Genomic DNA, 26,479 nt, shown 5'->3' with positions numbered 1-26,479 from the left:
ATGAGCTGAGACAGAGACGTCCCCAAATGATCCTGGGAGAGGGTCACAAGAGGGACTGGCTGACTCGCAGGCCGGGGATGTGGAAACCTGTCTTCTTGGAACTACAGTAGTACTCTGAGCAAGGGGTCCTCTTTGCACATTTGCAGTCACCCACCGGGAGTTGAAATGAAATTAGGTCTCGCCTAAACTGGATTTTCTCCCAATACGTTAGCATTTGTACAATCTTGACAATGTTTGGCCGTTTGCTAATTAGTAGTAGGATGACTTCAGTAATAGTAATGGTATGATTAAATCATGTTTTACTGCTGTTGAATTGACCTATAACAAGGCTACCAAGAGGTACTTCTTACATATACGTTCAATTTTTATTCTGGTGAGCACACCTCAGTTGGCAAACTTAATCCACTACTAGAAGTTGGATTACAATGACCTTTTCACTAATTCAAGGAAATGGAAATTTAAAAAAATACACCAAAATGTTATGATGCAACTATTGTTTTTCTGATTCACTTATACTGAAGTATTGGCCAAGAATGATTTGTCTCTTTAATCAGTTGTAGAAAAAACAAACTTTAGTGAATTAACATAAGAGAAGGATAATTCTTTCTCAAGAATTATCAAGAATTAAATAGTCAAAGATTGAGGTTGAAAGCATTTAACTGCTTAGTAAGGCTCTTTCATCTTCCTATTACACAAAGCTTCAAGTATTTCCAGAAATTGAAAAAACAAAAACGATTGAACTGGAATTAAGCAAAATAACTTTTGGAAGTTGGAGCTAGATAGTCTCAGCTCTTATCTCTGGATTGTTTATTGTACTGCAGCTTCAGTTGATGCTCCTGGTTTTCTTTAGTTACTTCTAGAAGTACAGATATCCATGAATCTCACACTCCTGCTTTATACCTCCTCGCAAAGATGATCTCCAGTTGGTCCTAGTAGAATCCTTATTAAATGGATGAATACTTTTAAACCTGCTTAATCTTTAGACATCTGTTATGTCATTGTATAATTTAATTGCAATAAAATTTGGATACATTCGTTTTCCGTTTTAATTGGTTTGAGAAGACAGAGTTACGTTTTTTGTTAATAATTACGCAAATGCACAGGAAGAAAAACACAGATTTAGCTGCAAATCGATGTGTCTCTGAACTACTTCTCTAAGTATATATGTACGCAGCAAAGCCATCACCATCACATTAGGATTTTCTCATTTCGAGGAAGCTGGAAGTTGTGATAGGTTGTATAATTTTGGCCCCTAGGACTTGATCAGGATCTCAGCTGTCACAGCCTTGTCCTCCATCCGTGCCAAAGGGAAACATTACCAGGTATGAGTAGTGGAGGCGGTGATGTGCAGGTGTGGCAGACACAAGCCACAGTAAAAGGAGGAACGAGGGCCCTCAGCTGAGCTCTCCCTCGGCCTGTGTGCTCCTCCAACAGCGTGTGCTTCTACGCATTGGCTTTCTTTTCTGAGGAGAAACCTAAGAAAAACAGCAGGAAAATGTTTCAGATTGAAAATTAAGAATTCATTTCTCTTCTTCTGGCTTAGGGCTAACGTAAGCTTCGAGGCTGGCGAGAAAAGAAGTATTTTATTCATGAGCACCCACAAGTTTACACTGAGAAACCAAGAGGCAGCAAATGGAAGGTTATTATTTTCAGGACTGACACATGCTTACCGTTTCGTGAAATCACTTGTGGCCTCGTCCTGATCGTGCCTGACAAGGATACACTACTTCTCATCCTTGCTGTCATTTCGGTGGCTCTGGCGTTTGCTTATGAAAGTGAGTCATATGTGTTACTCTTTGGTTCAGTACTCATCCCACAGAGAGATAACTGCCAAATAAAGTACTTTAAAAATACGATACTGGGTGCGTTCTTGCCGAAGCCATAGAAAAGATCACAGTGCTTACGATGTGAGAGTGTGTCATGAAAACCAATATGAAAAATTTGGAATATTTTAGTAAGACCAGGATAAAATGCCACAAATAAGTGCCATAGGGAAAACAAAATCAAAGAAGTCTACTCATGGCAACAGAAAAAAAATCGCATAAATGCCAAGAAATAAGGTGTTTCCCTGATTCATGATAATGTTTTAGTATATGTTAAATGTTTTATACTTGCTGCCCTGCATTTGGTATTTCAAAGATATGCTAAACTAACATTTTAGTAACAGGAAGATAAAAGGTTACTTTTTCAGGTTGAAAAAATATTCTTCTGAGAACTGCAGCCATTATATAAAAAGGTATCTACTGGAAACAAAATGAAAAGACAAGCTACTGAATGGGAGTAAATACTTGCGAATGATGTGACCGATAAGGGGTTAATATCTAACATATATAAATAGCTCATACAACTCAATATCAAAACAAACAAACAAACAAACAACCCAATTAAAAATGGGCATAAGGCCTGAACAGACATTTTTCCAAAGAAGACAGTCATTTGACCAATAGGCACATGAAAAGATGCTCAACATCATTGATCATCAAAGAAATGAAAATCAAAACCACAATGAGATATTAGCTCACACCTGCCAGAATGGCTATCAACAAAAGGACCACAAATAACAAATATTGGCAAGGATGTGGAGAAATGGTAACCCTTGGACACTGTTGGTGGGAGTGTAAATTGGTGTTGCCACTGTGGAAAACAGTATGGAGTTTCGTCAAAAAAACTAAAAATAGAACTACCGTACGATCCAGCAATTCCACTCCTGGGTATGTATCTGAAGAAAACAAAAGCACTAATTCAAAAAGATATATGTACTCCAATGTTCATAGCAGCATTGTTTACAATAGCCAAGATATGGAAGCAACCTCAGTGTTCATCAACAGATGAATGGATAAGGAAGATGTGGGATATATATATATATATATATATATATATATATATATATAAATATATACTATATGCATTATATATATCCATTACATGTATAATGGATATATATAATATATATAATACATAATACATATATAACGGAATATTACTCAGCCATAAAAGAGAATGAAATTTTGCCACTTGCAACAACATAGATGGACTTGGAGGGTATTATGTGAGACAAGTCAGACAAAGAAAGATAAATACTGTATGATATCACTTATATGTAGAATCTAAAAAATACAACCAACTAGGGAATATAATAAAACAGAAACAGACTCACAGATATAGAGAACAAACCAGTGGTTACCAGTGGGGAGAGGGAACGGAGAGGGACAAGAAAGGGGCAGGGGATTAAGAGGTACAAAGTACCATGCATAAAATAAATAAGCTACAAGGCTTTATTGTACAGCACAGGAAATATAGCCAATATTTTATAATGAATGGATGAATATGTTATAATGAACTATGAGGAGAGTACAACCTTCAAAAATTGTGAATCACTATGTTGTACACCTGAAACTTACATAATATTGTAAATCAACTATACCTCAATAAAAAAAGAAAAAAATATTTAATGCCTTTTTGGAAAGTTATATTAAACGTAGTAAGTATCTTACTTTCTCAGAAATGTTAGCTACAGTTTCTACAGGAACTTAGACGCATAACGTTCTTAAGATATTTGTGGTGTACGTTTTTGAAATCACATGCAATTTATGGCACAGAATTACAATTTATGGCAAAGAATTCATTTACAATATATACCTGAACTTTTGGTGTATTTTAAAGACAGACTAGACATGATTATGCACTAAACTGAGAAAATATAACAATATAGGTAAAAATGTGTTTAGATGGGAATGTAACTTTATAATAATTTTTTAAAGTCTGGAAGCATTCCTTAATTTGATTAAAAAGTTTTTGCATTTCCAAAAAGAAAAGATATCTAATATGGTGAGAACATAAATTTGGATCCAGAAGCATTATCTACTGGTCTAACCAATCCTGAAGTTTAGAATTAATCCATTAATTAATGATGCTTACCTCTAGGTATCTTAAAACATTAAGAAAAATTAGTTCCTGTGTAGTTTTTACAGCACTCTTGTGAAATAGGTATAGAGGCAAGGGCTACTACCCACAAGTTTTAGATGAAGAGCAGCTATGGCCCATGAGATAATCCATGGCAGAATGGAAATCTGAACAAAGGCAAATACAGGTCTTGAGTTCCTAGAATGGAAGGCAGAGTGTCCTTATATAGTGAAGTTGGTTAGAGACTTCTGTCGTGAGACTTGGCTCTGCAGTTATGGGGGCAGGACAAGAGAAACACCACAAGGGAATGTGGGTCCTCACCTGCTAGGAAGAATTGGCTTTGCCTTATTGCTTGGTGAAGGACTCTACCCACTAATTGGGTAAGTAATTATCTATTAATGGTGTTGGTTACACTGTAGGTTTCCATGTTCACAGGAGCACAGGTTAAGTAGCCTGATGCCAAAGTGATCTGAATAGACCCCAGAGATCTTGGTGACAGAAGCCATGTCTCATATCTACATCAAGTATTAGCTGAATCTAAAGTACAGTTGGTGGTTAAGAGCGGAGGGGGTATCAGCGCCGCAGAGGGGTTTTGAAAGGATTGAGGGGACTCTGCTCTCTACATGCCCACTAACCTCTTAGAATGTGAACGCTTAGGCATGAACAGTAAGGAAACCTAGGTAAGTAGACTTTCTTCCCAGCTGGGATGCAGAAAAATAAAATATATACCTTGCTTTCCTTCCCTATGGATTTTTATCTTCCATTTAATAGAATTACTACAATTTCATTTACCTGGTGGAATTGTGACTAGTCTAGACTTCCTGTGTGCATTTTTCTCATCTAGGATCGATCTATCTTCTGTATCTATTCATACAAAATGCTAAATAGAATGTTTAGTCTTTGCTTATAAAATCAGTGTTTGACTAGGAAGATATTTACCATCTGTATTTTCATATGTTCCTGTACATGTAAATATACTTTTGCACTTTGTTATTCTTTTAGCAAAATCATTTAGTTTACTGATAAGCTGACCTTAAGAGCATTAAAGGTGAGGTGGCATTTCTCCTGTAATTCTTTTCAAACAATCTAGAAACAGGCATAAAATTATCTGCCTCTAAGTTTCAATTAATTTCCTTTATTAAGACAGTAATGTATTTGATAAAAGAAAAATATTGTAATATTTTATCCATCTGTATTGAAAATTATACAAAGTACGGTCTTTAAGTTTCTTCTGTTTCTTACATTTCTTAAGTACTTTTTACTATTTACACTGGTCCCTTTATCTCTTCATACTATTAGGAACTGGAAAAAATCCAACGAATCCAAGCCATTTACCAATGTAAAATTACCTGTAATGTTTAAATAAAGACAGTTATAAAAACACACACCCTGGGGGCTTCCCTGGTGGCGCAGCGGTTGGGAATCCGCCTGCCGATGCAGGGGACACGTGTCCGGTCCGGGAGGATCCCGCCTGCCGCTGAGCGGCTGGGCCCGTGAGCCACGGCCGTTGAGCCTGTGCGTCCCAAGCCTGTGCTCCGCAACGGGAGAGGCCACAGCGGTGAGAGGCCCGCGTACCGCAAAAAAAAAAAAAAAAAAAAAAGACACACCCTGAGACATAAAGATTCTGGTTTTCAGGACAGGACCATTAGAATGTATTTAAATAGAATAAACGCAAAGTATGACACTATTACATTTTACTTAATGCAGAGCATGGGGTGGTCCACATTGCTTAGTGGTTACAATGTGGGCTTTGGAGCTAGACTGTGTGAGCTTGTCTGTGTCCCAGCCAATAACCAGCCACGTCCAACCACGTGGGGTTGGACAAGTTACATGATCTCTCTGCTTCTCAGTTTTCAAATTTACGAAACAGGGACAACGGCAGTCCTCGTTTCACATGGCTGCTGTAAGGTTTTGACGAGATAATAAATAGAAGGCCCCTAAAATAGTTTCTGGCATACAGTTAGTGTTATTGCGTGAACCGTGTCCCCCCAAAAGATATGTTTAAGTCCTTGCCCCTGGTACCTGTGAACGTGTCCTTATTTGGGAATAGGGGCTTTGCAGACATAATCAGGTTAATATGAGGTTACACTGGATTAGCCTAATCCAATATGACTGGTGTCCTTATAAGAAGAGGAAAATTTAGACACAGACACAGAGGGAAGATAGCCACGTGAAGAGAGAGGCAGAGATTGGCCTTATGCTGCCGCGGCCAAGGAACATCTGGGACTACTAGAGGCTGAAAGAGGCAAGGAAGGACCCTCCCCTACAGGCTCTGAAGGCAGCACGACCGTCCCAACACCTTGATTTCAGACTTCCAGCCTCCAGAGCTGTGAGAGCATCAATTTTTGCTGTTTTCAGCCACCTAGTTTGTGGTACTTTGTTATGGTAGCTCTAGGAAATGAATTCAGGCAGTATTCAATTAATTCTTTATTATTAGACATCGGTAAAGGCCAATTATAATGGCTGGGCTTTGACCTTCTATATTGTAAAGAAATAATGATGTTTGCTCACAACACAATCTTGCGTGCCTACATTTCATGCCATTCCAAATATGTAAGTATTGAGGTCCAGCTCATTAGACAAAGTTCAGCTCTATACCATATGAAAATTTTGGAAGGTGCAGAAGTGATTGGCATACAATAGAGTCAGAAGACATAGCCTTCTGACATTTCAAAAAGGAGGAAACAAACAACATGCTTTCAAGGTTATACTAACTCTGCTGTGCCGTTATTGTTCTGGAAACATGGAAGTCATTTTGCATCTCATTCTGATAACAGATAAAATGAGATTAAAAGTTCTTTGTAAAATCACATGTTTAAACAGAAACTGTAACCCGTTGACATCTGGGGACATCGTGTAGAAAAATGCCATTATTTAATGCTATGCAGAGAGAAAGCTAGGAAAGTCTCAAAGCCTTGAAAACCTTTATTCAAATCTTGAGGTTCTGAAAGAAGATTTGATTTTCAGTGTGTCCCCAAAGCACTCTAAAATAACCACAGACAGTGGCTGAGAGCAAGGCTGGAAATCAGTTGACCTGAAGACTGTTCCATGTTGTACTCAGTACCAACTGACCTTAATCCTCGGCCAGGGAGCCCTTCACTGGGTCCCCACTCTTCAGAGGACCCTGCTCTGGCCCTCCTCCAGCCAGACTCCCTCTCATCATGTGGGCCTACCTTCCTTTAGAACAAGCTCCTGGCACCCACAAGCAGACCCCCAGATTCTTTGCCAGGTGACCCCGGGTCTGCTTCCAGGCCCCATGGGGTCTTCTTCCCCAGGCCCGAAGCCAAGGGGTGCCGTTTGTAGGGTAGTGAGGGGTATATGAAGTTGGGATGTGCCTGCTGGCTGTCCTCAACTTCACACTCAAGACCCCTCCCAGTGGGTAGGTGGGAGGGAAGGGGGTGGGCCATGGCTCAGGTCTTCCTGTGCCACTGCTTTCTGGCCCAGAACTGGTTGGAATCTGAGTGTTCTAAATTTGACGCTGGCCTTCCAGTTATATTTATCAATAGGAGGATAGACTATACTTTAATAGCTTCTAAGCCTGATCCATAATGTTTAAATATTTACAAATAAAGTATGCAGCTTTCCTTGTGTTCTTGTCGCAGACCCTGGGAATGTCAGAGGAGGCTCTAGCGGTAGCATAGACGTTTAGTCACCCACTTTGTACCCACTGTTCTTTTTAAAAATCACAAGGCTGCCGCTCTATGTGTAGACATTGGAGCCACTATTTCAGGTTAAATTATAATAAGAGGAATAATTATAAAGGAAGATACTAAGATAAAAATATCCTACATATATTGGGGTCAGAAAAATAAATTTGTCAGGAGTAATAGGAAATTAATAAAAACCAAGAACTAGGACAATCTAGGAAGCATATGTACTAATTAATATTAATTTAAATATCCACATTTTAAAAAGGATCCTTTTTATTTAAATATAAATAAAATATTTTAAGTATTATATGAATAAAACGTATAGCAGTTTTCAGAAATAGCTTGTTTATAGATTATCAGAAACAGAGTCTAATTTTTCCACTCATTTTTCTTCCCATTGCTTGCATTTTGGTATTTCTAGTCCAAAACACAGGCTATATTGACTAGCAGTATATTCTTGAATAGTGGAGAATAAATGTATTGGTCATATGATGAGACAATAAAAATATCTTTATAATAAAAGCTCTTTAAACCCATATTTTTTTAACCATCAATACTACACAATTACTTTTAAGAACTCTGAGCAATTGTGTTGGATCGACAAAGCAAAAGGAGCTTTCCAATTAAATAAAACAAAAAATAACAAGATTCACTACTGAAATTAAATAATGGCACGTGGGATGTTTGTGACAAGGGTGATTTCAGAGCTTCTGCCAAGTGTCATGACCTGGCTTGAGCTTTGAAACAGCATCAGCTTTGGAAGCTAGAAAAGGGGCAACAGGAATTCCAAGCAGGTAGATTTTAAAGTAAGGAGGTTTCTTTCTATAATAGTCCCCTAGTCATGATCAGCCCTCTTCCCTGTAGACAAGCCACAGTCAGCTGCAGAGCAGCGCTGGTACGGAGGACAGGTTTCAAATGGTAATATAACCCTTCAGTTTCCACCAGGACTGCCCAAGCAAGATTTACCTCATAACACATTTATTATGCACTGATTCTTACATAGTACTGTGTCTTTTACCTGTGATATTCTAAGTGTCAAATGAGAAGCACAGATAATATATGCTATGAGTTCTTAGGAAGAAGAGATTATTGAGGGTTAGATACTAGACCTATAATTATCCAAGTTAAGACCCCCATTGTCATTTTTATATCTACCATTTTAGAGAGTTTTAATATAGTAAGAGAGGTAGCTTTTCAAGGGCCCTACAGGATATGATTCAAGCACAGGTTTTGAGGTGTTATATACCTGGAATCTAATCCCAGGGTTAAATCTTCCTAACTCTGTGATTTAGGCATGCTACTTAAATTCTCCAAGACTCAGTTTCCTCATCTGTAAAATGGTATAATAATAAAACTTGCTTTATATCTGTAGACCCTGTCACACAACATGTTTATACATCACAGAGCTCTTATATTTCTTCCCAAGTAGACAAAAATCAGTAGGTCTCACACACTGACTATAAAATTATATTTTTGCATGTTATTTAGTTTTTGAAGATCATCACAATTCAGTCCTATTTTATATAATCGTTAGTTTCTATTACTTTGGTCCAGGACGAATACTATAGTGATATATAAATGGCTTTATGATATTATCGAATTCTCTACTGCATAATTGTATTTTCTAGTGATTCAACTCCAACTCAGGAGAAAATATCTTTAATATTCATTCCAGACCAATATAATATAAAATGGGAAACTATAATTGGATGGCAACTCAGCTAATGTATTTCAGAAACACAGACATTATGCAACAATCATTGTGGTTAATAGTGTGCCTTTCTATTAAAAGCTCTCCTTTATGACTGGAACCCAAGAACTTCATTAAAACCAATGGTTATATTAGTAGTAGAAAGAAAAGAAAAAAGAAAGTCCTACAGTTTTCTGATAAATACCTAGACATTTTATTATAGAGTTCTCACTTTTTATCTTTCTTCTCCATAATGCTACTGTGAGCTATGGCCTTTGCCACTCTCAGTGCTGCTGTGTACAGCTGTCCAGGTTGTGTGCTGCACAACTGTAGGAGGCTCCATTTATGCAGACTACCATGAAAAGTCCTTGGACTTGTGAAGTTCCCAACTGGAAAATTACATATGGTATCCCCGGCTCTCTACTTCCACTCCATAATGGATTCCTTGTACTAAACACTAGAATTCTGTGACCTCAGATCTGAACTAAATGAGATAACATTCCAAGTATGGCCTGAAATTGGAACATGGCTCCTCTTCAGCTTTTGTAGATAGATTCCAATCTCTGGAAATTAACAACTCAGAGTCACAGGTATGTGTCATATGGAATGTTAAACATGCAGCAGACATTGCTGACTTCTGATTATATGTGATGAAAACAGAAGAGGGATTATAATTATAGCCCAGTTTATTCAGCCCACTCCTGGGTGGCCTCATGAGACCAGAGAAACAAGCAGTAGAAAGTATAGCATATGCTGTAAAGAAAGAAGAGAATGGTAAACCAAAGAAAAATAAGGTAAAAGAGTACCCCTAGTTGTGAGTACTTGGTAGGTGACTTTTCCATTTTTCTCAGCATACTTAGAAGTGGGCGTTGTGGGCAACACTGGCCTAAACTTGGAGCCTGACACTTAGTCATTAGGGAACACAGCTCTGAGCCTTTGGTTTCCTCTGTCTGTCTGCCAGTGACATTTAAAACATCTGTCTAGCAAACTCAACCTGGAATAGTGGATGTGCATCTGTCTTTTGCAGCAGAATCACAGAACTTTGTTGTTGTTGTTATAATGCAGCTCTGCTGGAAGTTCTCATTTCTAACCCTGGATGGAATACTGACTCTGAGATGGAATAGGAACAGATGCCAGAACTGAGATCCATGCATTTCTGCATTCGAACATTTTCTTTTTCTAAAGGAGTTCAATTTAATCCCAGGTGCATCACATTAGAGTTGTGTATGCAACTCAACTTTATAGTGGGTCCTCCCCGAGTATGAGTGAATGTATGTTGAGTAAACATCCCCAAAAGAGCCCATTAAAATGTAAACATGAAAGAATGCTCAATACAGCTGCGGTCTTACCATTCGCCTTGTCCTGCACATCTGGCGGAAACAGGTCGGGAGCATACCACTGACAGTCTGGCTGTGTGGAACAATAAAACATTATTATAGCAACACGGGCTTCAAACCAAACATAGTGGTGTGTTACAAATATAACTACCCTATGTGGCTTTTGTTATGCAGGCAACACAAAAGGGGTTTCTATCCAGACCTGTGGCCAATCTTGCTCACCCCTCTTATCTCCCTCATCACTATTACCATCTCCCTACCCCCTCCTAAATCCACTCTGTGTTCAGCCAGAAAGTCTACTACTTTGCGATTGTGGCTTTTTTTTTTTTTAAACCAGATGTGTTTTGGATATGTGCAGAAGTATAAAGACTTTTGTAAAACTTACTATAGCCCGTAAATAAAACAAAAGAATTTATCATCAACAATACTCTTTATAAAACCCTAGCACAGGAGGCAACAGGAAAACCAACAACAACAATGTACAAGTTTAATGTTTTCTGGTGGCTCAAGGAAGAAATCTAAGCCATTACATGAGGACATGGCTTATAGAGGCTCAGGATGGTAAAGGAGTGAAAATCTTTCCCTTTGTACTGTTCCTCTGCAGAAACTATTCTAAATTGCTTAGTTTAGACTAGAAAGTCAGTGAGAAGAGAGGGTAGACTTGGATTTTTCTCTTGGGATTTTTTTTCCTAGATTTACACCAATTAAGAACAGCTAGACATTGAACATCAGGAAACCTGTTAAACAAATTGCATTGAAATAAATCATAAACTATAGACCTGAATTTCAAAATACAGTTCCAAGGCCAGAATCTTTGTATTTAACCACTTAGAACAGAGGAATCTCAGCTTTCCCTGCCAAGGAGGTTGGTCTGTCTTCCTGCTCCAGATGCTTGTTCCTGCTTCCTCTACCTTCTCCCCAAGACCCAGAGAAGACAGGCCCTTTGTTCTATTATCCAATTACCACCTGAAAATAACTCAGGAGAATTTTCTCTAACAACGAGCCAATGGGGGCATTTTACAGGGCTGCCAGACCACTGAAAGTAGCCTAAGAGTTCAATTATCTAAGATGCTAAGAAATGCTGCATTTGGTACTGCCTGACCCCACTTTACCCTCACTCAGACACCTAGGCTCCTGGCTCTTTTTGGTCCACAAAAAGCTAGAAGAGGAAATGAGATCACCTCCGTTTTTCATCTCCTCGTTTATTTTTAGATGTCTCAAATAACACATAGGATAAGTGACGTGAGCCTCAGTTTTATATTCCAGGACAGTTGCCAAAAGAAGGTGAATATACCATAATTTTACAAACACTATCGCATGTGCTTTAATTCAGGCTTAGAAATAAGCATGAGACATGAAATATTCTTTTAAAATGAACTCTGGGAGTTTCTGTAATTTCTCTCCTTATACTGAGATTTTGTTTAAGTGAATACTGATTGAAAATGTAGTCGTTACATGGCGTGGAATCTTGTTTCAAATACAGATGTTTATTTGGTGATAATTTTAAGTGATCGGGACTGCCTTATCTCTTGTAATTGATAGAAAAGGTTTGATGAGCTTTTATAGTAGGTGAACGTCTGCCTTTTTTCCACAAACAAAGATTTGAAGAAAACAGTCATTTTTACTTGTAGGCAAACTTGAATGAGTCCTTGGATTTATAGTTAACCTTCCACGAGAGTATTTCCCCCAATTCCCTAACCTGCAGACAACTAAACTCCTTAGTAAATTTCTATCTCTTTGTTTCCCACAATATTAATTTCCTTCTACATTCTGAAAAAAATACAGAATGATAGCTGTGTTTGGAGATTCCCAGAAATGTTTCTAGTGAAAAGTAAAAAGTAAGCAAACAGGTAAAGAAAAAAGAAAATGGAGGAGAGAGAGCAGACAGAAGAAGCAACCAACAACAACACAAAAAGAACCAAATTCTCAGCTGTATGCTGTGTCACACCAGGGTCAACTAAGAGATGCTCATTAAATTCTGATATCCTTCCTTCCACCACCCAAAGAGTCATTATCTCTTCCCTTGGGAAAAGGGCTTCTGAGTCACACTCAAATACAAAAGTGTGAGAAGTTTCAGGCAACTAAGAGAACTATGTACTCCTTAAGTGTCCTGCTAGGAAAATCCTGCTAGGATTTAAAATCTCAGATTCTTTGCCTAATTAGAAACACAGTTAATAATAACTAAGGGGGAGAAGGTTGTCTGAGCCAATCCAAAATGCAGAAAAATGCATGATTTATTTCCTGTATGAAGATTCTGTCTATGTAGGCAAAAATAGAGAGTAGAGACAAACTTCCAGACCATGGGGGATGGTGGGTGGAACACTGTTATTGAGAAGGAAAGGGAGGGTGCTCTGGGTCTGACTTATTCAGGTTGACTGTCCAAAGCAATTTCACTCACAACTAACGGCTCCACCGTTCACTTCATTTTGCTTGGGTAGACACAGCCACAGAGAGCAACTTAAGTGGGTCACTTTTTCTTGGATCCTTTAAGAAGATGCTTTCAACTGGAAAATGTCCAAAACTATTTTGCACAGATGTAGCAATATTCATAGTAGTTGAATATAAGTCTACAACTGAAAAAGGTATCACCCAGACTGTTTTGCTATATTCACTTTGCTTTTCTTTATACACGGAAATGTCTTTTCGGTAGAGTCAGGTATGTCATTAAAAATGACCCATATAAAGTGTTATATGTTTGTTCCTGGAATTTTAGCTCAATTCGATACCTTTCAGTTAATGTATTCCTATCTATATGTCCTATGGATACAGTGGCCCAAAGATAATTATAATGTACATAGACCACTGTAACTCTGCAAATTAGAGGCTGAGATAAATAGAGGCTCTTTATGTAGACAGTATTATGTGCCAAAATTCCTGAGACAGACATCATTTCTACCAAAAGAGAATATTAGCACTTATTAGAGATATAAGCACTTATTTGTTGCAATGAGAGCTCTTACTTACTGGGTACTTCTGTAGATCCTGCACAGCCCCAGGGCCTGTCGGTAGGCATGGATCCCGTAGGTGGAAATTCCAGCCGTAGTTACTGGTTAGGAAATACATCTGAGGAGAACAATGCTGTTGGTTCATGGGAAGTGGGTGAAATTGGGGAATCACACTGACACTTGTTTTATACAACCACAAGGTTTGGTTAAAATCTTAAGGTTTAGCCTAAGTCTGGCATAATACAAATTCAAGATAGGAGGCCCGTCAATGCAGACTCTGGACCGATACAGATGAAGCTCACGGGCCAAATTTTACTGAAGGTGAAGCTGTAGCTACTTTTCCATGTTGAAGAAATTAGAAACACTTGAAAATGTATGTAGAGTTAACTTTGTGTCTCTGAGTTATCTTCACAGAGTCCTTGCTTAAGAAGAACCAGCCTTTAAGCCATAAAATAAATTTTCTTAAACTGCAGCCAGAGACACTGATGACATAACTAAAGTCCAGAGAGGAAATTAGGAATTAAGAGAAACAATATTCATTCCTTAAGGCTACTAGAGAACCAATGGACTAGAATGCTCCAATACCCAAGAAGATACTCTACTTTCTCAAAAGAAGGCACAAGTCTTTGACGTAGTTTTCCACTGTTGTGGAAGCAACTGCAAGAAATACCAAGGAAATATATTTCCCAGGTGTTTGTGAGTCTATGAAGAAATCTCTGTTTGCATGAACACACACTGAAGCTTGTGCTACTGTAAAAATGTGTTCTGTAACATGTGCTTTTCATGAGTGTTAGGGTTGAGAGGCCTTGGGGGTACCTAAGCATTAACTCTCCACTGACATTTTAGTTGACAATGAAAAGCATGAGTTGTCCTAGGCCATCTGTACCAGAGTTTGAAAATGCCTTCAATTGTGACCATGAGGACCTGCTGTATTTGGGAATAAATGTGTAAAACTTAAAGTTGGAATTTCAAACACGACAAGAGGTTGGGCTTCCCTGGTGGCACAGTGGTTGAGAGTCCGCCTGCCGATGCAGGAGACACGGGTTCGTGCCCCGGTCCGGGAGGATCCCACATGCTGCGGAGCGGCTGGGCCCGTGAGCCATGGCCGCTGAGCCTGCGCGTCCGGAGCCTGTGCCCCTCAACGGGAGAGGCCACAACAGTGAGAGGCTCGCGTACGGCAAAAAAAAAAAAAAAAAACCACGACAAGAGGGCTGGTGAATTTCAGGAAGGATCAACATACCTGTTTTAATTGCCTTTCTAGTTTTTCTTTCTCCATCTGACCAGCTTTTATCTGTGGACAAAACAAAGGCATTTGTATATCAGAAAGAGCTCAAATGTTCTAAAGCTACTCTTGGCCCAGAGGGCAGTGATCTACTCAGAAATCAAGGGGGTGAAGCACTGATAACAGTCATGCCAACGAAAATAGCTGAGTTTTGGATTTTTCAAACAGGCACTGGTTCTATCTTGAAATTCCCAAATGAAGTTTGGAAAGTTGGATAGTTTAAAATTGTTATTCCAATTTGTTGGGGCCATTATAATTCTCAGTTTTAGGTTGATGTATTTAGTTCTAGCTATAAATATAGATATAGACATAGATATGGATATAGAAACAGCTTCTACTGCTTATTGAATGTAATTGGAATTGGTCAATTGTACAGTCAAAGGCTTCCACAATAAATTTTAAAAGTTGCATATGCACTTAATACATGCCAGTCAGTGATCTAAGTGCTTTACACTTAATAACTCACATTCAATCTTCCCAATACCCCTATGTGATACTTAACATTATTATTCCTGTTTTACAGACGAGGTCACTAAGGCATGAGATGCTGAGTAACTTGTTCAAAGGCACACTGCTACACTTCATGCTTCTCACTATTTGAGGCCCAACCTCATCCAGCAGAGTCACCTATGCTGGGTTCCCCCAACATCTGACACATCTAGGGAAAGCTGGTTTTCTTTGGACTCTTTAGTAATGCTATTGTCATCCCTATATCCCTATAAAGCAAGGTCAAATGTCCCCTACTGTATGATACCTTTCCAAGTCCTACCTATCAGAATTATTCTCTCCTTTGGTCCTCCCATATAGATAGCATTTTACATTTACTATATGACTTTTTATAGTCTAATGTGTACTATGTACAGTCAGTTCTCATGATTCATGGTAGTTATGCTCTATAAAGTCACTGTGAATACTGAAGTAGCAAACACTGCACCATTCTCCCAGGGAAATGCAGGCTTAGGTTCCTACCAGCTTCTGGTCATGCCATTTTTGTAAATCAATCAATACATAATTTTGTTTTATGTGTGTTCTTTTAAAGACACCTCATTTAATAAATATTATAGATCCATTAACATGGAATTCATGGCCAATAGCGCTATATTCATCCCTGAATGAAGCTTATCTGACACATGCCTTTTCTCCATTAGGCACATCACAGCCTTCCTGTGCTCAGGAACACTGGACAGCACTTCAGCACTATGCTTGGGGGCCATTTTAAAAAAATGAAATCACCGGGGGCTTCCCTGGTGGTGCAGTGGTTAAGAATCCACCTGCCAATGCAGGAGACACGGGTTCGAGCCCTGGTCCGGGAAGATCCCACATGCCGCAGAGCAACTAAGCCCATGGGCCACAGCTACTGAGCCTGTGCTCTAGAGCACATGCTCTGCAACAAGAGAAGCCACCACAATGAGAAGCCCGTGCACCACACCGAAGAGTAGACCCCGCTCGCCACAACTAGAGAAAGCCCGCATGCAGCAACGAAGACCCAACGCAGCCAAAATTAAAATAGAATAAATTTATTAAAAAAAAGTGAAATCACCACCAAAAAGCACAAATATGTGAAAAATGTGGCACTATATAGACCATGAAAAGGACACTTTTTACAGTATGAGATCTGAAAGAAGAAGACAGCATCAACTGTTGGACCTCCACTGGGAACAAGTGTGTCAGGAAGCTCAAGTATTTTGCTGCTCTGTACAAGTTCACAAGTGACCTTAAAGGTGGCACAAGAATTGATTTTGGGGTGACAAATATATTTTAGTGAGTAGGCAAATTCACAAAAATGGAATCTGCAAAAATGATGAGGACAGACTATATATGTCCACCTCATTATCTTGTGAGTTTTTTAATAGAATGGATCATTTTTTAGTTCCCTCACAGCATATAGCAGAATGCCTTGCGGAAAGAAAGCATCAAAATTAGATTATGAGGCACTGAATGTGGCAGGCTAATTATACAACTAAATGAAACTATTAAAAATTCTCCCTTCCAACAGATTATTTATGAAATACCTGTGAGCCATTACTTGAACTAGATGTTTCTGCATAGATTGTTTTTCACTTAACCCTGAGAACAACTTTGTGAAGTCATGAGGTAGGTATCATTATCTATGTTTTACAGGTGAGAATGCTAAGAGAGGTTAAGCAACCTATTTTTAGAGACAGAGGTTTTAGAGTTATAAGAAACATTTTAGAGATCACCTACTCCAACTTTGTCATTTTACAGATGAAGAGAAGAAAGGTTGAATATTTGCCCAAGGTCCTCACTGATGGTCAAAGCAGGCATGAACATCGGGCTTTTATCCTTAAATATCTCCTAAGTATCTTTCACTTCACCACACTGTTTTACCAGTCACTGCCTTAAAATGTCCTTCGTGATAGGAAGAATAAACTCTGGTATGTAAGCAACTAGTGGCAGATCGATTTGACCTAAAAATTCCTTTGGTCAAGTGGTCCGTTTGGACCACTGGTAATACGCTACTCAAATAAGGTAATGCCTATTCTAACATGGCATTTAATCTGCTGTTAATACATTTAACATAGATTGTTAAACCATCTATTACATCCGGTGAATTCTGTCTTCCTTTCACCTGAGTAAATGAGACTTTTGAAGAATGAATGCTTGGATTATCATTATAAAGAAAATTTTGATAGTTTTAGCATATCACTAGGATCCTCCCCTAGTTCATAAGCAGTTATACTGTACTGTAATTAGACAATACATTTATTTTTTGATATCAATCAAAAATTACAGATAACACGGGAATGAAAATTACTGTGAATTATAGTCTATAATGTAAGTATTTGGTTGTGTGTTTCTGGCTGTACTACAGCCTTTATAAAGGCAAGAACATTGCCAGTCTAGACAAATATTTATCATCAATCTGAATTTAATGTAGTAGAATGAATAAAATTAAAATACGGCAGGAACTAAAATGATTTGTGCAGTGACAACTTCAAAAAAATTAAGGCAGCTTTGCATGTAAGGCATACAAATTGAGACAGTGATTTTCTCACCAAGAACGATCAGAACATTTTCTCACCCACTGTTGTAAAAGTATGTTGCATGAATTATTTTCAGAAAAACATTGTATTATATTTTTACCGTTATTTTATTCCTTCCAGTTTCTTAGAAAGGAAATGGTTCTGCCAAATAATTCTCCATGTAAAACTAGGGATTTAAAGTTAATCCTTAAAAAAGATGTCAAAGAAGAAACTAAATTTAATTCACAATCTACTTTGTATTAGGAAGAAGGCGATGACAAAGAGTTTAAAATCTCTTCTAAGACTAAGAATCTTAAAGCTACAGAGCTGTCACAGCCTGTCCCACAACAATTCCTTATTTATTGAAAAACACTGCATAATTTTGCAAATTAAAAATTTCGTGATTCATTGTTTTTTCTTAAGCCAAATTTGTGTTAGCTACATTTCCCTCATTAACATCAATAATTACCCATCATGGCAAATTCCCGAGTCTATGTTTAATAAATTCTATTGCACCTAATTTTAGTATGCTTACATTTAATATTCTATTCTAATAAAGTGGCTAACATTATCTGGCTTCCTTGAGAGCACTCCAGTTACTTTAAATCTGGGAAACCACTGAACAAAATTCTTGGTTTCACTAGGTATATAAATGACATTTAGTATGTATGTTTTTAGAAGACAGGAACATTCCAACATAGCCCTTCAAAGAAAATGATAAGAATTTAGAAACAACTTCACTGTACTAGAGTGTTTTGGCTTTGAATTTGAGTGCTAGGTAGTTCCAACTCCCATTCTACCAAGATAAATATTATGAGAAAAAGATCAAAAGAATTGGATTTTATAAAAGACTTTGGAATCCAATTTCTTGGAAAACTCCTTAATATACTTAAGATGAAAGAAATCTCTAGTCGTTTTCATCTCTTTACAAGATTGTTTAAGAATGATTTCATCCCAGGTGCTAATCTCTCAAAAAAGAAAAAAAAATCCAACAGCAATTAACAGAAGCCAAAATGTCTAGATTTTTAAATGAGAAAATAAAAATAAAATACATACGTGTTGGCAAAGATTATTGGACTTATACCTGAGAATTCAGCCTGTTCAACTGGGTTTGAGAAGTTTGATTAATTTGCTGTAGCTCCTCTTTTTCTTGACTAAGTCTTTCTCGGTCTGATCGCTCCTTTTTGAAGTCTTCTTCGTATATTTGCACCTAGGAAATATTAACTTACTGTTACTGCTAGCTTCCTTTTCTCTTAAGCCATTTAAATGAGTTCTGGAGAGGTGCTATCTGGGTTTGTCCAATCTGAGACATTCCGTCCTCTTTTCATGAATATTTCTTTATGGTGGGGCTCTATCTTGATACATATGACTATAATTTTACCTTTCACTTTGTTTATAATGGCAGTTCTCAACTTTTTTCTCCTTGAGCATATATCAGAAATTCATAAATAAAGTAATAACATGGATATTTTGAAAATAATTCCCCTCCCCGATTTTTTATTGCATATTCCATTGTTGTGATGAAGTCTTGCTCCTCCCACCCCATCAGTGTTAAGTTTCACTGTTTTGGAGCAAATCATCCATCTCTAAAACAAGGCTTTGATGTATAAATACTGCTTGAAGTTCTGAAAGACAGTTTACTGACAATAGCTGCTAAGTGAAGCCACTAAATACTGACATGCCAAAGTTTCTAAATATAAATTATAAGTTTAGCACAAGATAGAAATGAAAGGCTCATGTATGTGGGAGAGCAAAGCATGTTTATTGAAAGATATTCACCAGAGTTGGCCTTTATAAGTAATTGTGGGAGTATATCATAAAAAAGAGTAACATTCTAGTGGAATGCCTCTCAAGAGGTACTCCAAATATTCCAGAAAAGTAATCAAAACAACCCCCCCAAACCAGATTTAATTATTATTGTTTTAATTGGCGTAGTGTTGGCTGATGGCTTGGAGACTAGAATGTGGAGTTATGAAAACAAATGAAGCTTAAGAAATGAAGCAAAGGATTTCCTCTAAAACCAGATTTAAACTACGACTCACATGGGAACCTAGTAGCTAGATTTCGTCTATTAAAGTTAATGCACATTGCACCACCATCAGCAACAGTGCAACAAATTTTAACTACAGGATTATCAATTTTAAGTCAATAATAATAGAACAAAATGTAATAGGCAAGGGGGGGGAATTAAATATTTTACATGGATCTAGATACAGATAGACGTATTTAATTTCAAGGCTTTATTCACCAGAAGGTTGCAAGGGAACTATACCCAGCCAATCTGATATTTTGTTTTGGGGTGGTTTTTTTTTTTTTTTTTAGTTGAGAGTTGAGGTTCAAATCCAGACACAGTTAAACCAATGCTCTGTAAATAATTACCAGAGGCATCTGAAGTGGGAGAAGTCCATCTGATTAGAACAGATGGACGCTCTTTATCAAACACAACACTGATAGCGATTTCAGCACTTAGATGGCCAAGATTCGAGCTCAGTTTCTTTGTGAATTTAAATCCTTTAGGGTTTCACGCAGCACTTGGTGATGTAATGATTGTGGGTACCCAATTAGAAATGTGCACAGTTAAAATGTGAATGCCGAAAGCTAGCAAAAGGGCCATACAGAAACGAAGGAGACGGATTCTGGTCTACTCTTGGGGTTTATGAGAAGAAGAATACCTGCCATTGTCTGTATCAAATACGAATTAAACCTTTACTGTAAACACGTGTAAGAGCAACTCTCTCGCATGAGGTGTACATTATACGGGAGCACTGAAGATGACTCAGGCGTCTGAACGTAAGCAGTACCTTTTTCAGAGGAATCCTGGCTAGAGCCAGTGGTACTTTAGGGGATGAGAATTTGGCAGTTTTAACACTCTGATTATGCACTTATTCTTTCCATGGGTCTATTTTCAAGCTCTATATTTGATCCTGAATGTAATGAAGCAGATTATTTCAAACTGAGTTGATAGAAGAGAAAATCCAACTTTATGTCAAATGCTCTGAATTTTTTAGATTTATAGATAGGTTACTTCCTATGAAGTAATAACAGTAAAGTAAACAACAACAACAATAACACAATTGTTCTATTCTTCCTTGTATTGCATCAGGAATCCTTGTAATTGGCACTTGCTCAGAGCAAAACAGCCAACAAGTCATACCCAGGGGCATCAGAAAATAATACTTCCCGGCTCTTTGTTCTATGTCACCCTATCCCCTGCCCCTGCCATTGCTAACGTATTTCTGACAATGTGTGCTTCTGGGATTGGAATTCCTATATTTCCTGTACTTATCAATATTGCTATGAACTGTTCCAGCCCTTTGCTTATATTAGTTTATTTAACCTCTTACAGGAAAAGAGATGTGATATGCATGGGTGGCTCCTCAGCTAAGCCAGCTCCAGCTGGGTGAGCTAAAATTAGCCTCCAGTAGTTTAGGCAGTGCTATATCCCCACAGCCCTCTGTTGCTGGTGCATGCAGGAGCTTAGAGAGAGCATCCTTTACTCCTGCTGTGCACTTGGAAACAGTGAGTGAAGCTGGGTGAGTTAGGAGGAGGAAACCATTGTACATCAGGAAATTCCTAGGTAGTGCCATCTGTATGCAGGGATAGATGAACAGACCTGGCTCTTCAGTGACTATGACCAGTGCAGAGTATTCCCTTTAAAACTGCCCTCATTGTTCAAAAGCCCAGAGGCCTGCAGCTACAGAATAATAGCCCGGCTGCTACCATTTTCTGAAAAGGTCCAGAGTTTGGGTTAATAGTGTCTTCAAAATAAATCATGTCTACATGAAACCCTCTAGACCCAGTGCTAATAGAATTTCACTAAAAGGTTAATTAGCATGCCCCCTTTTTAAGTGTATAATCTTGGGCGAGCCACTTAATCCATCTGAAACTCAATTTTCTCTTTTTTTTTTCTCTTTTTTTTCTCTAGAGTTGGACTAGCTGATCTATATTTTCCCATAAAGCTTTAAAATTAGGTAATTCTAATTAAAATACATGCAAAAACCTTTGACATGTTTTGAATAGGAGGACTTCCAGAAATGGCTAAAGCAGCATGAACAATGGGCCCTAAGTTCTCCACGTGACCGCTCCACTTTCAACTTCTCACCTGCTGTTTGAGAACTTCCATTTCTGTCCTCATCTCCTCACGGCTGCACTCCATTTCAGACTTCCGCAAACAATCCTCAGGAGATGAAGAACACTCCATTTTCAAGGCATCCTGAAGAGCCTGTGTTATAAGATAAGCACACTGTTGACCTGAGAGTTGCCACATCATATGAATTTCTCTACAATTCCTACAGTCATCTCAAGTGCACTCATAAGGTAGAATTTCATTTTTAATGCTACCTTCATCACTGAGTAACTTTCTTCATATATGCATTTTTTTTTTCAGAATCTCCATCTTTTCTCCATGATGGTGCTTATGTTATTCAACTCTCATTGTTACTTGAGAAGGCTTTGGTGTTAGAGATCCTTCCACCTAGCCAACCATGAGTGGAAAACAGATACATAGCCTTTCTCTAGAGTCTGCTTCAGTCAAATATATGCTCCATCAATAAGGCTCGAACTTCAGGGAGCATCAGAATCACCCGGAGAGGTAGCAAACATACCCACGCCTGGGCATTGCCTCCAAGGATCCTGAATCAGTATATCTGGAAGCAGGGCCTGAGAATCTGCATTCCTCAAAAGCTGACGTTCCTGCTCTCAGATGACATTTAAAAAATATATCTTCATTGAAGCATAATTGCTTTACAATGGTGTGTTAGTTTCTGCTTATAACAAAGTGAATCAGCTACACATATACATATATCCCCATCAGATGACATTTTGAATGATATATTTCTGCTATATAACCATGTCCCTTACAGGAGAGAGGGAAACTCACATAAATGGGAACCCAGGCAGATTCATTATCCATTGTTGTACGGCTCTGCTCTGTACTCCTTTAGCATGACGTGCCTTGGCCTAGACACAGTCATAATTATTCTCCAATAAAACACCCACTAACCCACTAGAGGGTGGAGAGAGTGCTCTGCTTTCTTGACATGCAGTACAACTTGGTGTTTTCACCGTGGGGTGAGGAAGTGAAGCAAATAAGAGACACTTAGATTTGCCAACCAGATCATCATCCTTACTCATAATTCCATGGCACTCTTACATATACTATACTTTTTCAGATTATATGAAAGACACTGTCTCTATTCTGAAGACTTTGGGCTCATGATGAGTTAAATAAAACGGCCGCCAAAAACTGTGACAGAACATACCTCATCCTGTTGTGGTTTCAGAGCCCACACACAATGTGACTACTTGCTCATTATCAAATGAGTCCTCTACACAAATAGAAAGGTTCACTTCCAAAGCTCCAAGACTTTACTGCCTCTGTATTTCTTTAGTAGCTTCGATGGTGTTCATTTGATGATTCTATTAGTAACTCACTTCCCTGCATTACTACACAATATGGTCATAAGGATAGAAAAGAAAAGCAAATTTAAGGTCTTAAATATGCATAGTTAAGATTAGAAGTTTCCTAATAGAATGTCTTATAGTCTAGCCTGATGTAAATATCATTTTTCAGGAAGTTGTAAGAAAAACAAGAACTTTTTTCTTCCTCCAAGAATTATTAGACAACAGAAGTTGTTTAATAATTTATGTTTTGTTAGAATTTATTGCTAAGCTACATAGTTCTAGGAATTATCATAATAGTTATATTTTTAAAACATGTGTCACTAGTAATAGAATCTAGGGTGGGGTAAACCAAGTGAGTCAAGATAATCAAATATGCTGGTTCTATATCCTACAGCTATGAATAGACTACTTTTGTAGGTTTTGTAATATCTGAATTTTCTGATCTACCTTTCATGCTATTCAGACTTCTAGAAATTTTGCAAATGAGTCATAAACGAAAGGCGAGTCTAGTAGACATTTATTCCATCTTGGGGTTTTCCAACTTCCTTGAACAAACACCTGTAACCTACTCTAGAGCAGCAGTTTACCATAAGCACAGATATACTAAACAGATCTACCCATCTCACAATGGCAAGATGTCAGACACATCAGTTTTGCCCATGGGTGGCCCTGGTTGACTAGCCTCAGGTAATTTCTCTCACTTTGATCAAACATCTGGCTTCTCTGTCAAGAACCTGGTGAAAACAATGCCCTTAGGTATCTCCCTCAAAGCAAATAAGTAAAATTCAGTACACATAGTTGTGTGAACTTCTGAAAACCATATGTTAATTGCTAAGGTGACATGCTACCAATTTCTGCTGAGACCCGGTCAGCAGGCAGTGGGTTTGTGCAAGCGGGGTGGACCCCAAATTTCCACGCTGTAATGAATGGTGCACACAATTATCTACCCAAATCATCATTTTGAGTAACTTCTATTTATTACAGTGGTAAAAGAGAACAGAAGAAAAATCTATACTGTAAAATAATAATTTCTTACATTTCATTAGACACTAATACTAAATGAGAAAAAACCTAAATGAGAAAAAAATCTCTTTGCACTAAATGAGAAAAAATGAGAAAAAAAAATCTCTTTATAGCTCATCACTTTCTATCTATGTTTTTAAAGTGACAGTTGAAGGCATAGATGTGTGAGATGAAATCGTTTCTGGCTTGAAGTACCTTTTATTTTTTCTTACTACTCATAAGTAATGTGTTATGCCTATTAAAACATGAATCTCAGGGCCAAAATTGGCTACTGAACATATTATGTACCAGCAAATTACATTAATTAGTTACTTCATCCATTCATCCAGTCAACAAATATTTAAGAACATACTATGAGCAAGGCCCTGTTCTAGGCACTTGGAATGTAGCAGTGAACAAAATAGAGAAACTCAGGGCCCCATTATGACTGTTGTCTTTGTGAGTCCCTTCCTCCAAATAAATATGTAGTAAAATTATATATTATAATTGCATTCTTACAAAGATGAATATGTTAATATGAAAATATATTTTCAACCTCATACTTTAGTATTTTTCCTCTGACTTTAAGAGAAATTAAGCATATTAATGGGCCACTATAAGTATTGTGGGCCCTCAATACTGTGTCCACCTTGCCTAGGAGAGAAATCTGCCCTGCAAATATCCTGCCCACATGGAGCTTACAATCAAGACTGGGAGACAGGAAACAATTAAGATAATAAATATGAGACATTATGCACACACTAGAATGCAATGAATTCCAAGGAAATATTAAAACAGGAAATATTAGAAGTGGAGTATGTAATTTTAATTAAGATAACCAGAAAAATCCTCTTTGAGAAGATGACAAGCTCTGAATTTTACTCAAATTAATTTTTCTCATTGAGATTTTATGATTATAATCATGATTTTTAAAGTTTTTACTAATTAAAAAAGATTTTCTATAAACACACCTACACAAAAATGAAGGTTATACATGGGTTTGAGTAAAACACAGAGTTCTCGGCTGTTTTAATTTCTACAGGCTTTATATCCTTGTGCCTACATTTATAGAAATAGAGAACAGAAGAAGACTGATAAGTAATAACATATCAAAAATGGGAGAGATTTCAAATATAATCTCAATTAATGTCAGTTCCTCTAATTCATTTGCGAAGGATTTCCAGCAGTGATTAAGACAGAAAATTCATTTGCCCTGAACTTGTATCTCTGAACATTGTTTTTCTCTCTTAAACAACAGAGAAGTACATGGTTTACGAAGTCAATCTCCAATTTCTCATTTTCTCCTGAATAATAACTGGCCCCATAAACAGATCAAACATAGCATCACATTTGTAAAGCACCCTATCAACCACACAGGCATATAGTTAACGCTTTGGGGATATTTAAGTTACACCTCTGAACACTACTTAACTACAAGATGGCACACGGTCCCAAAGGCAAGCACTGAGCACGTGTTTAAGGCCAGTCAACCACCTGCTCTTTTTTTAGAAGATAATTTCTGTTACTTTGGTCAAGAAATATCTAGCTTGAGAGATGACTATCTCAACTCAACCATGTATTACTACGTATTACTACGGTCCACATACGATGTGGCTCTTGGAAAAGTCAACAGCAAAGGATTTAATTTTTTTCCCTGAACAAGTAAGCAATCCCTCCCCCCAAGAAAATTAAGGTTTAGTCCATTAAAACAACACACACACACACACACACACACACACACACACACACACACTCACTTACATGTCGTCCTTTTGCAGCAATTCACAGGTAGCTCCTTTGAATAGTTGTTGGAGCAAAGGCATTAAATCACCAGCATTTTCTTAATAGACCTACACACTACTCCCCACCCCCCCATTAAAGGTGAGTTTTAGGCTTATTCTCAGGAAGGCCGCCATCTCATTTTTGGATTTGGCATTTAGTTTGCTTCCATATAGTCTGTATTACACTCAGGAGCTCCACAGTGATGATTTTAAAGAGCAGCCTGTTTTCCTCAGGAAACTTTCGCGGTTGACCAAGAGATAACGCTACTATTCGCAAACACCCACTTGCTTTATGTGGTTCTTTGATCTACCAAAAAAAAAAAGTTCTTACTCTCTTCTATACTTTCTCCTTATCTCTTTCTTTAATGACAATTCTTTGCAGAGACATGAATTCCCCCCAAAATTCTTAGCCAAGTATGGCTGAACGAAGCAGATAGGAGTGAGTTATGCAATTACAGAGACCTCCGTGCAAGCCCCCGAGACGAGCCGCATTGCAGTGTGG

At 37.9% G+C, this 26,479-nt stretch overlaps 1 protein-coding gene across 4 annotated transcripts in view; it reads right to left on the bottom strand.

The window, feature by feature from the left end:
* Nucleotides 1-340: 340 nt before the first annotated feature.
* The window catches only part of TNIP3 (TNFAIP3 interacting protein 3), a 35,753-nt gene continuing 9,614 nt past the window's right edge, over nucleotides 341-26,479 (bottom strand). For 2 of the 4 annotated variants that reach the window (XM_067735173.1, XM_067735175.1), the window contains 7 exons: nucleotides 21,894-22,013; nucleotides 18,876-19,001; nucleotides 14,766-14,816; nucleotides 13,545-13,658; nucleotides 10,593-10,653; nucleotides 1,671-1,766; nucleotides 341-1,475 (listed from right to left, as the gene is read on the bottom strand). In XM_067735173.1, coding sequence (XP_067591274.1) covers nucleotides 1,444-1,475; nucleotides 1,671-1,766; nucleotides 10,593-10,653; nucleotides 13,545-13,658; nucleotides 14,766-14,816; nucleotides 18,876-19,001; nucleotides 21,894-22,013 — 600 coding nt within the window. In that variant the 3' untranslated portion in view covers nucleotides 341-1,443. The remainder of the gene's footprint in view (nucleotides 1,476-1,670; nucleotides 1,767-10,592; nucleotides 10,654-13,544; nucleotides 13,659-14,765; nucleotides 14,817-18,875; nucleotides 19,002-21,893; nucleotides 22,014-26,479) is intronic. The other 2 variants (XM_067735174.1, XM_067735176.1) reach the window with 2 other exon arrangements.

Source organism: Pseudorca crassidens, chromosome 4 (genome assembly GCF_039906515.1).
Source record: "Pseudorca crassidens isolate mPseCra1 chromosome 4, mPseCra1.hap1, whole genome shotgun sequence".
Taxonomy (NCBI): domain Eukaryota; kingdom Metazoa; phylum Chordata; class Mammalia; order Artiodactyla; family Delphinidae; genus Pseudorca; species Pseudorca crassidens.
The sequence above is the reverse complement of the archived record's forward strand: the minus strand, read 5'-3'. Positions and strand labels throughout refer to the sequence as shown.